This window comes from Bufo gargarizans, chromosome 1 (genome assembly GCF_014858855.1).
Source record: "Bufo gargarizans isolate SCDJY-AF-19 chromosome 1, ASM1485885v1, whole genome shotgun sequence".
NCBI classification, from domain to species: domain Eukaryota; kingdom Metazoa; phylum Chordata; class Amphibia; order Anura; family Bufonidae; genus Bufo; species Bufo gargarizans.
In genome coordinates this window covers 658,005,725-658,017,556 of record NC_058080.1, presented here as the reverse complement: position 1 = coordinate 658,017,556, position 11,832 = coordinate 658,005,725, and the positions used below count along the sequence as shown (strand labels likewise).

The 11,832-nt window shown below is 51.2% G+C and overlaps 1 protein-coding gene across 1 annotated transcript in view; it reads right to left on the bottom strand.

The window, feature by feature from the left end:
- The window catches only part of MCCC2 (methylcrotonyl-CoA carboxylase subunit 2), a 159,627-nt gene extending 157,702 nt beyond the window's left edge, over positions 1 to 1,925 (bottom strand). The window contains exon 1 of the mRNA XM_044276046.1: positions 1,717 to 1,925. Within this exon, the coding sequence (XP_044131981.1) occupies positions 1,717 to 1,848 (132 nt within the window). The 5' untranslated portion in view covers positions 1,849 to 1,925. The remainder of the gene's footprint in view (positions 1 to 1,716) is intronic.
- Between the last annotated feature and the right edge of the window lie 9,907 nt (positions 1,926 to 11,832).

Sequence of the window (11,832 nt, the reverse complement as noted above, 5' to 3'; positions counted from 1 at the left end):
GTAATGGCACCGGACGGGGTTAAAAGCAGAGTGTGCTTGGCGTGCATGCTGTACCTGCGCTCCCTGGACTTTATGTGGCGGTCATGGCCCATAAAAGGTAGGAACTAGTGTTAGGGACCACTCATGAAGGCGACCTTGACGTGGTGAGTGGCTTATTACGCTTTGGCCAAAATGTACACCAATGCCTTATTCAACATCCAGCATAAAGGCAGGGCAGAGTGCTGGTTGCAGAGTGCGATTGCATTTTGTGTTTTTACATTTATATCTCTATTTCGCCATAGCAATCTGCAACTGCTAGGGGTTGTGCGGGCTGAAATTTTCCATATTTTTCTCTTTGCTAATGTGAAAGTACCCTAAACCGGGCATCTTCTGTCCACAAAATGCACCTAGATGGAGAATGCTTCTGTGTTTTTTTTCTAAGGACAAACATTCCCCTGAAAAATATGAAAAGTCTGAATACACATAAAATTCACTGGATCCGTGTAGTGTCCGTGGAGAGCATGTGCAGCACATGGGCCTGAATCACTGATATGTAAATAAGTGTTTAAAGGGGTTGCCCTGCCTTTAAGTGATGGCCTATCTAAGGATTAAGCCAGTTGATCAGCAGCGATCCTACTCCCCTGCCAGTTCTATGCAGCTCTGTCACCAGAATTTGGGACCAGAGATACTGTACACAGCACATTAGTGGCTGTCCACGAGTCCAGTCCACTACAAGGCGGTCAGTGCTGATCAGGTTGGAGGTATATATAAATAGCCGAGCGGTGGGGGGAGCTGGATCCCTGATGATCAGCTAATGACTCGCTACCCTGGGATAGGCAATCAATTAAAAAGTCTGGAGAACCCCTTTGATGGACAGTTGACAGAAATAGATATTTATTATGACACATATCATTGATAATATAGAGACATCTATGTCATTCCAGCCGTCGTATGACTACAACCCTCAGCATGCACACAGCTAAAAGGACATGCTGGGAGTAGTGGTGGCTGGAAGGTCACAGCTTGCAGATCACTCATGTACATTATCACTGCAGTTGTCTGACTACAACCCTCAGCATGCACACAGCTAATAGGGCATGCTGGGAGTAGTGGTGGCTGGAAGGTCACATCTTGCAGATCACTCATGTATATCATCAATTCTGCTGTTCTGTGACTACAACCCTCAGCGTGCACACAGCTGATAAGACATGCTGGGAGTAGTGGTGGCTGGAGGGTCACATCTTGCATATCACTCATGTATATTATCAATTCAGCTGTTCTGTGACTACAACCCTCAGCATGCACACAGCTAATACGGTAGGACATGCTGGGAGTAGTGGTGGCTGGAGGGTCACATCTTGCAGATTACTCGTATATTATCAATTCTGCTGTTCTGTGACTACAACCCTCAGCATGCACACTGCTAATAGGACCTGCTGGGGGTAGTGGTTGTTGGAAGGTCACAGCTTGCAGATCACTTATGTACATTATCACTGCAGTTGTGTGACTACAACCCTCAGCATGCACACTGCTAATAGGACCCGCTGGGGGTAGTGGTGGCTGGAAGGTCACAGCTTGCAGATCACTTATGTACATTATCACTGCAGTTGTGTGACTACAATCCTCAGCATGCACACAGCTAATAGGGCATGCTGGGAGTAGAGGTGCCTGCTTGCAGCACACGCCCCCTCATTCCCAGGAGTGTATATGACCCTGACCCAGTGACAGTGGGCCTACCTGGTAAGCCGGGGAGCTAGAGTCCGGGCTGGAGCCGATTGTGGCCACTTTGTCTCCGTGGTAGAGTCGCCGGAGAGAGCCCATGGAGCAGCCTCTCAGGAGAGCCCCCCGGGGCCACATGGTGTGCAACATGAATGCAGGTCCGGCACAACGACACGAGCCAGTCCTGCTCTGCCTGACCGGGCAAGTGCTCAGGAGAGGCCGCTGCTGGTCACATGACAGTACACAGCGTAACTGCTGCACCCTCCGCCTGCACCAACCAGACCGGCCTGCCAGCACTTCATGCCCGCCTCCTGCCGCTCGGGCTCGTTCTATAGGCAGTGAATAGAACGTATATAGGACGTGAGGTACTAATGTACAGGAACCCAGAACCGCAGTGTATTGCGAGGGCCCGCAGCAGCCAATCACATCTCTTCTTTCATTATCGACGCTGTGCAGGAAAATGAGAACCTACATCTGATTGGTTTCTAGCTACTTTCTCCACTTATTGAGCTTCCTTGATGAAAACAAGACTTGCATAGTAATTAGTAACCAATCAGATCACTGTTCACATTTCTAACCTGGTGTAGAAAAATATAAGGCTGAATCTAATTGGTTGCTATCAACAACTTCTCCACATTTGCTCTGTTTAGGTTGTTGTTCTGCTGTTGTGTGGTGTGGTGTCAACCTGACAGACCCCTCTGCAAATCAATAAGGTCCATCAGGCGTTAGGCTACATTTATTTTTTGTATTAGGACTATCATTTGAAGAGAACCAGTCACCTGTTTGGGACTACTAAGTCACTGGCCTGCCCTTATGTACATGGGGCTTATGGTCCCAAACTGGTCAGAATCAGATACCACAGTGCAGCACAAAGTACCTCCCCAGCAGAACCAGATACCACAGCGCAGCACAAAATACCGCCCCAACAGAACCAAATACCACAGCGCAGCACAAAATACCACCCCAGCAGAACCAAATACCAGAGTGCAGCACAAAGTACCTCCCCAGCAGAACCAAATACCACAGTGCAGCACAGAATACCGCCCCAACAGAACCAAATACCACAGTGTAGCACAATATACATCCCCAGCAGAACCAGATACCATAGCGCAGCATAAAATACAATCCCAGCAGAACCAGATACCACAGTGCAGCACAATATACCGCTCCAGCAGAACCAAATACCACAGTGCAGCACAAAATACCGCCCCAGCAGAACCAAATACCACAGTGCAGCACACAATTCTACCCCAGCAGAACCAAATACCACAGTGCAGCACAAAATACAACCCCAGCAGAACCAAATACCATAAGTGCAGCACAAAATACCACCCCAGCAGAATCCTGACGATAGTGATAGTTGAATTCAGGAGGGCATCTACAACCACCGGCCAGGTACATAAGTCAGATCTTTACATACACGACCAGCAGCCGCGAGAACTTGGGCAGCCCCCCAGGGAAATGTTCGGTAGGGTCTATGGCCAGTCTGGCCCTGTATCCTCAGCTTCATTGCTGCAAATGCACACTAAACTCCAGCTGCGGTTTAGGGTACAAAACCTACCCATAGCAAATATAGTAAATGAAGATCTACAATACCAGGATATGAGTCGGGACTGTTCTCCAGCAGCATCAGGTGCAATGCAGCAATGAAGATGAGGATGTTGCACGTTGATTCACTGAGCACATTCGGCTCATGCACAGTGAGATGAGGTTGCACCGTCCTCGGCTTCATTGGTGCAACTGCAATGCAAGCGATGTTGCTGGAGAAAGGGCCCGGACTGGTCTCCTTGCATGTTAGATCTTCAGTTACCATACTTGGCAGAGACAGGTTTGCCACGGGCAAGTTTGGGCATGCTAGTGGTTTAGTGGCCCCAAACCAGATATAGATTCCTTTTAATTTTATAAAAGGGGTTTATCCTTTCAGCTGTTTTTGACAACCACTAGTGCAAAGTATGGTGAATGGAGTCAGAAGCTCTGTCCACTGTTTAGGGTGTTGGAGCCCCACTGATAGGATACTGATGACCTCTCCTGGGGATAGGGCATCACTATCTACAGCCTAGAACATCCCATTAATAACTAGGAGGGGTTTCCACCCGCAGACATTGTCTTGAAGACTGTGCTGCCACTGGTAATTGCCATGTGGAGGCCACACAGTGTAAACCCGGGATAGGTCATCAATATTAGATTGGTGGGTTTTCAGGTGTCTTTGGCTACCAAATGCACATTATGCATCAGGTAGTCTGAGAAGTGGTGCATCCATCTTGGATGGCAGAAGATGCGCTCAGGATTGATGGATCTGCAGCTCAAAAGATGAAAAGGGGGTCACCAGGTAGATGTTCTGTTCGTTCCCCAGTTAATAGGAATTATTTTATTTTTAACTGGAGGGTTGTTTCGGTTCAGTCTGTATACAGGTCTTCTATTTTTCCAACTTGATAAATTATATAATTCTGACTGAATGCAGTGAACACTAGGGGGAGCCAACTGCAGATGTACTAAACACAATCGGACCAGTGAACATCTGTATATAGTGCATTCCTACTAGTAAAGTCTTCAGCTAGCCATCAACATCGCTTTAAGGACGTGCTGCAGCTCACAAATTGTGGGCTGCAATGCACAAACACCCACGTGAGGCAACAGCAACAGCGTGAGGCAACAGCAGCGGATCGCGGACCCATTCACTTTAATGGGTCCGCGATCCGGCCGTTCCACAAAAAGATAGGACATGTTCTATCTTTTTGCGGAACGTAAGTATGGGACGAAACCCCACGAAAAGCACTCCGTAGTGCTTTCGTAGGGTTCCATTCCGCACCTCCAGATTTGGGGACCCATTCAAGTGAATGGAATGGTGTCCGTGTATTGTGGATCCGCAAATACTGTCTGCAATACGGCCACGGAGCGCACACGTTCGTGTGCAATAAGCCTAAGGCAGGGATCAGCAATCTCTGGCCCTCCAGCCGTTCTGAAACTAAGACTCCCAGAATCCACCTTTCAGTTCTATGGGAGTTAGAACAGCTGAGCATGTTTGCATGCTGGGATTGTAGTTTCACAGCAGCTGGAGTGCCGAAGGCTGCCAATCCCTTCTTTAAGGGGAGAATATTTGTACAATACAGTACTGTATGGAGGCATAGAGAGCCTAAAGTACTGTACTACAGAGCTGTAGGGACTCTATGTGCTTCCTTATGGGTCTGAAACATAGTTGTCTGTGTATGACAAATAACCATCTCACCAATGAAGAACTGCGCTTTAGGCCTCCTGCACATGACTGTATCCATTTAGCGGTCCTCAAATCAGGATGGACAAAATACGGATGCAATCCATGTGCATCCAGTAATTTTCATGCACCCGATTGTAGAATGCCTGTTTTTGTCCGTAAAAGAATAATAAAAGGCCTTGTCCTATAATTAGCAGCATGGATGCTTTTTTCTCGCCCAGTTTCCTTGGGGGACACAGAAGACCTTGGTATAGCTCATCTCCCTAGGAGGCGTGACACTAAGTAAGAACTGTTAAGCCCCTCCTCCACAGCTATACCCTCAGCCTGGAGAGAGAGACTGTCAGTTTTAGCTTAGTGTCCAAGGAGGCAAGACACTCCCTGCTCTGCAGGGCTGTTTTCTCCTTGTTTTAATTTTTACTTTTTTCTTTTCTTTTCTTTTTGTTCCAGAACATCAGGGACAACAGAGACGCACTAGACCTCTCTGTTTCTCCCGGGGTCGAGCTGCGCCAGTGCCAGTCTTCCGCACTGCTGCCTCCCCCACAGAAGGCAAGGTGGATCAGGGCAGCCCAGCTCCCCTACATCCCGCCAGCACAAGGGTCGCCCGCACGCCAAGTCCCTCTTCCAGCGTCCTGCCACTACGGTGCCAGTAGCTGAAGGGGCGACCCTGCTGGAACGGACCGAGGGTGAAGACGGCTGTGGTGAGAGATTGGCTTCTCCAGCCCTACGTCCCCCCACCCCACCCCGGTCTCCTGCGTGCCTGACCCCCATACTGACAGGGCCTCTGGACCCTTTTGTCCCTGCTAGCCCTAGGCTGGCCCCTGGCTGCCACAGGGCGACATTCTGCTCCCTCTCCTCCCCTCCATAGGACATTGGCACCCTTCTCCCTGACAAGAAGAATGCCTGGGGAGCTGCAGAAGTTCGCTCCTAGCTGCCCCTGACGTAGGGGTTATGCAGGCCTCCCACCCTCACAGACCCGGTCTCAGGGTCCCCCTCCCTCCTACCGGCCACTGCTTCAGGGCCAGAGGGCCCGCGCCTTGCTGCCCCTGTCCCATCACGGGCACCGGTCCAAGGGCAAGGTGGTTGTGGCTGCCGGCCATATGGAGCGCTGTTCTAGGCCAAGGGCCCGCTCCAGGGGTGAAATGGCTGCCGGGTCATCGCTTCCGACTGCGGGTGGGCACCGCGGCCTACAAATGAGCGCTATGCCTCAACAGCCCCCGGCCGACCGTCGGAACATTCCGGTCGGCCGGGCGCCGCAAAATGTTGTTCCCCTCCTGGGCGACACTTCGCGGCCGCGATCCCACTCTATCCGGGTCCCCAGCTCTTCCGGCCCGCGGGGTGGGCACCCGCGGCCGGTATGTGCCGCTCCGTAGGCCCGGCCGGTACTTTAAATACTGTGCAGCCCCGCTAAAAATTTAGACCCCGGCTTCACGGCCTGCTAGGCCGCAAAATTCGGGCCTCTGTTGGAGGGGGCTGGAACTTCCCGCCTGGAGGTTCCCCCGCCCCCAGAGGATCGCAGTGCCGCCCCCAGGCCGGATCCCTGTTAACCCCTTGGGTACAGGCCGGCTTCCGATGGGCCTGTGTGGCTTTCTGCCTCAGTGAGGCTGTGTTATAATAAATAAATAAAAAAATAATAAAAAATAAAAAAAGAAATAAATTAAATTATTTATTAATATGACTTGTGGGCTGCGCAGGACACTGCAGCCTCATCTCAGAGTGCTGCCTGTATACATGCCCCCCTTCCATAGGTGGCATGGTGTCGTGCTCCCCGGCTGCGGCGCTACCAGGGTCATTTCCCCTTCTAGGCGGTTTTTTTTGCCCTCTCCGCGCTACGGCGCTGGTCAGTGCATGCGGCCTTTTCTGTAGGGTGCCTGCCATGTGCAGGACCCCCCCTCCTGGGCGGGATACTGCACTCTCCTTAACTGCGGGTTGGCCTTGTGCATGATCGCCCTTTCATTGGCGGCCTACTGCAGTTTCTCCAGATACGGTGCTGGCCATGTGCACGACCGCCTTCCATAGGTGGAACACGGCAATTCGTTGCCGGCCATGTGCGTGACCCCTTCCATAGGCGGAACGCTACACTCTCACTGGATTCGTTGCCGATCATGTGCATGACCCCCTTCTTAGGCGGAATATTGCACTCTCACCGGATTCGGTGCTGGCCATGTGCACGACCCCCTTCCTTAGGCGGAACGCCGCACTGTCTCTGGATTCGCTGCCTGCCATAGGCATGACTCCCTTCTGTGGACGGCATTCGGCACTCTCACTGGATTCACTGCCAGCCATGTGCATGACCACCTTCCATAGGCGGTATGATGCACTCTCATTGGATTCACTGCCGGCCTTGGGCATGCCTCCTTCCCTGGTGGCGGCATACATGCACTCCCTCGGTCGGTGGTTGTTCTCTCGCCGGTACGTTGTTGGCCAGGTGCATGAACCCTATGCATGGCGGGGTGCTTGCACTCTCTCTGGATCCGCTGCCGGCCATATGCATGACCCCTCTTCCGTGGGCGGTATACGCATTCTCACTGGATTCGCTGCCGGCCATGGGCATGCCTCCTTTAGGTGACATACGCACATTTTCACCGGCTGCTCGCACTCTCCCTGAATGCGATGCTGGCCATGTGCATGGCCCCCCCCCACCCTTCGTGTTCTGGGCGGCATACTACACTCTCACCGGATACATTGCTGGCCTTGAGCATGGCCTTCTAACATGGGTGGAACGCTTGTGTTCCCATTGGATGCGGTGCTGGCCTTGTGCGTGACCACCCCTCATTCCATGGGCGGAATTTTGCACGCTCACGGGATTCAAGGCTGTCCTTGTATGTGCTGTGCTGGACTTGTTCATGTTCCCCCTTCATTGGTGGAGTAGTTGCACTCTCACGAAATTTCGGTGTTGGGTGAATTGTTGCACACTCACTTAATGCTAGGATAGCCCTGTGCATGACCCCCCTTTCACTAGGTGGACCTCCTGCGTTCCTGCTGGATACTGTGTGGCCATGTGCATGGCGCCCTTCTGGGCGAAGTAGGGTATGCCCTACTTCTCTGACGTAGTTACGACCTTGCACTCTTGCTGACTGCAGTTTGCCAGGTACATGTCCCCCCCTTTCGGGGAGGTCAGTTTGCGTTCTATCGCATACCTTACTAGTCTTGTGCATAACTCCTTTTCAGTTGCACTTCCGTAGATACTGTGGGACTCTGTGGCTGGCCTTCTTCGCTGAGTGATATTTTTGCAGTGAGCGGACGTTCTTGTGCGTTGTTTGGGCCGTGTATGCCTTCTCGTCCCGTAGGTGGGTTAGCCTTCTCACTGCTTACGGGGCTACTCGTACGTATGCCTCCTTTCCCCCTGCGACATACTTTTCTCTTGGGAGCCGGTGTTTGCAGCAAGCCTTGCACTATTCTCTAAGGAGATCATTCTGTCCACCTGTGTGAGCCTAAGGTGTTGTCCGATAAGCAACAGATGAATACCTTATATTTAAGTAGACGGGCTCTGCTGTTCGCTACTGCACCAAGCTGGGTGGTACTCACTCATTTCGTTGGCCCTTCCGCCCGGGGAGTGTTCGTGGTTCCTAGATACGTACCCATTCGTCCTCCCGCGGCATTGTTTCCCTGCGCTAGTGGTCACATGGTCGAGAGTGCTGTCTGCAGCGCCCTTCGCATTTTATGTTGGCTCTGGCAGGACTACGGTCCCCTCGCCTAGTACCTTTTCCTCCTCTTCGGGTGCAGTGTGGTATGATTCTTTCCGGTTGGCGCCCTCGGTGCTTCAGTCTGATCTGCTACCAGGTTCGGGCTGCTCTTCTTGGGAAGGTCACCCAACTTCTCTTGGGTGCTCGCCTACCCAGGTCCGGAGGACCTCCGCCTTGAGTTCTTCAGGGTATTCAAGGCGGTGGACCGGGCGTCTCAGTGTAGCGGTGTGCTGCTTTTGAGCTGTTCTATGGCTTCTCTGTTGCCCACTCCTATGCCGGCCTCTGTCTCGACCGCCTTTTCTCGCCGGTTCTGTTTGGCTCCCACTCGGTACAGATCACTCCGATGTGGCTTCTGTTCCGGCCGCGCTTCAGAGGCTGTTCCTTCACTGCCCTTCCCTCGGGGGAGAGCGTGGTTGTTCATGTGGATGGTACTGGTGTTCCCTTTGAGTCCCCCTTGTCCACACTGGTTGTACTAGCTGTGTACCTAGTTACCGGGTCTACGGCGTTCTGTCCTCCCGCTGGGTGCAGATTGCGTTTTTGTTTTTTTGTTTTCAATTCTAGGCAATGTTTCTGCTATGGACTTACCTTCTCGGTAGCTTGGGAGGACTGCCATTTGCCAAAATTGTCTTCAGATCTCCCACACCGGGACTGTAGTCCGTCTTCCTGTGGTGACTGCATCGGCTTGGGTTTTAGCCTGTCTTGTCCTGGCATCTGGCGGTTGCTGGACGGACCCTTCGGTTCCTGTCCGTTTGTCCTTCTGCTCCCCCACTCAGGGTGGATCCGGGACAACTTTGCTCGGGGGCCGGCGGGACCAGTTCTACCGACCGTTCTACCCGTGTTTATGGTCTGCGCCTGATCATTGGGTTTTCACCCTCTTGCCCAGGCGACTCTAGTGGGCTCGCTAGTGTTCGCTCCTGGCCGTGTTTCGTCCAGGATCTGTTGGAGGACTTAGGTTTTTACCTGGGGTTCTGTGGGAAGCTGGGCGTTCCCCCACTCTTCCTTTCTCTCTCCATGGTTCTGTTTTTCTCCAGTCCGGCCTGGAACTGGGACTCTGTCGCTTGAAGTATCAGGTGTCAGCGCTGCCCTTCTTCTTTCAGCGTTCCCCGGCCCTCTGGGCCTGTCTGGACCTTCTTCCGTGGAGCGGCTCTTGGGTTCCTTTGTCTCCGGTACCGCCCTGGGAACTACATACTGGGCTCTTGGCGCTCCAATCTTTCACTTGGAGCCGTTACAGTGGTTCTCTCTACTCCTTCTGTCCTGTACGGTTGTGTTTCTGTAGCCATCGTGTCTCTGGCGGGTGCCTGAGTGGCGGCCCTTCTTGTTCCGAGCCTTCTGTCTTTCCCCAGGACAGGGCTGTTCTCCATTCCGTCTCTTCCTTCCTTCTGAAGGTGGTGTTTGTCTTTCATTTCGTCGAGGCAGTCGTCCTCCCCTTCCCACCCCCGGGAACGGACACTTCACCGGTTTGGACGTTGTTTGGACCTTGCAGTTTTTTACTTGGAGATCTCCGACTCTTGTCTACGTTCGGCTTCTTGTGTTCCAGGAGATCCGCGTGATGGGTTGACGGCATCCAGGGTGGCTTTCCTCCACTTTCTCAGAGTGGCTATTGCTGTGGTTGCCGCACCAAGGGCAGGGTTCTGCTTTTGGTGTCACCGTTCATTTCACCAGAGCTGTCGGTTCCTCCTGGGTCAGAGGCATTAGGCTTCGGCCATGCGTTTGTGCAAGGCGGTCACTTCTTCCTTGCACACCTTACCAGGTTCTACAGGGTGCGTACTCGGGCTTCAGCGTCTGCTGCCTTGGGCCGCCTGGTCTGCAGGCGGCGGTTTCTTGATGCCTTCGGGTGCTTCGCCTTGGTGCTGTGGTCCCTCCCCTCTTGGACTGCTATTGAACGTCCCAAGGTCTTCTGTGTCCCCCAAGGAAACTGGGCGAGAAAACTAGATTTTTGTATAACTTACCAGTAAAATCTCTTTCTCGCTCTTTCCTTGGGGGACACAGCACCCACCCATTCTTTGTTCTTCTCTGCACGGTTTCCGGGTTTGTTTTACCCGTTGGGTAGTTGGCTTGTTGGTTCCACTTTTGGACTTTGCCTTGTTTTCACTACTTGGACACGCAACTGACAGTCTCTCTCTCCAGGCTGAGGGTATAGCTGTGGAGGAGGGGCTTAACAGTTCTTACTTAGTGTCACGCCTCCTAGGGAGATGAGCTATACCCAAGGTCTTCTGTGTCCGCCAAGGAAAGAGCGAGAAAGAGATTTTACTGGTAAGTTATACAAAAATCTCGTTTTTTGTGGCCTCATAGTTATGAATGGGTCCAGAAAAAATGTGGATCGGATGTGGACTGAAAATACTGTTTTGCGCATGAGACCTTAGGATCCATTCACATGTCCACAATTGTTTTGCAGTCCACAAAACACAGACACCGGCCATGTGCGTTCCACACTTTGCGGACTGCTTATGGCCAGCACTATTATAGAAATGCCTTTTCTTGTCCGTGGCTGCGGACAATAATAGGACATGTTCAATTTTTTTTTTTGCGGGCCCCATTGAAAACGAATGGGTCCGCACCAGTTCTGCAAAATTGCGGAATGGATGCAGACCCATTTTGCGGACGTGTGAATGGACCCTTGAGGTGTATATGAGAGAGCATATCTAGTCCTCCAAGTATAAGAAAAACTGAAAAATAAGGTTAAAAACATCACTAGAATTTATTAATTTTTTTTTACATATTGTACATTTATACATAGTTACAGATTTCCAAATGAAATAGAATTTGAGTCTGGACAGAAATTTGAACATAAATGGGGCAAAGTAAAAAAAAAATATAAAATGTTTTAGCTCAAATTTATTTTTCAAGTACAAACATTTTAAAGGAAACACGAGCCAAAATGAGTCAATGTCAATGAGTCAAGAGCTTTGTTCAGGGAGTAATGACCACAGACAAATGCCGAACATCAAACTTTACAATGTCCGCTTCAAGAGGTTCTCCATCACAAAAATGACACAAGAACAAGGGTTACTCTTTGTCATCAACACCTATGTCAACTTACGTTTTTATATTTTAGCCCCTTTGAAAGTGGAGTTTGCTGTAGAGCACTTTTTTGCACACGTTGCAGATTTAAATTGTTTTTTCTGTGTGAATTCTCGTGTGGAAAATGTGCACCATAATACAGTACCCGCAAATGTATGAGATGACATAAACCTCAAGTACCCTATGCTTTTTTTCTTCCATGAGGAAATTTACTGCTGT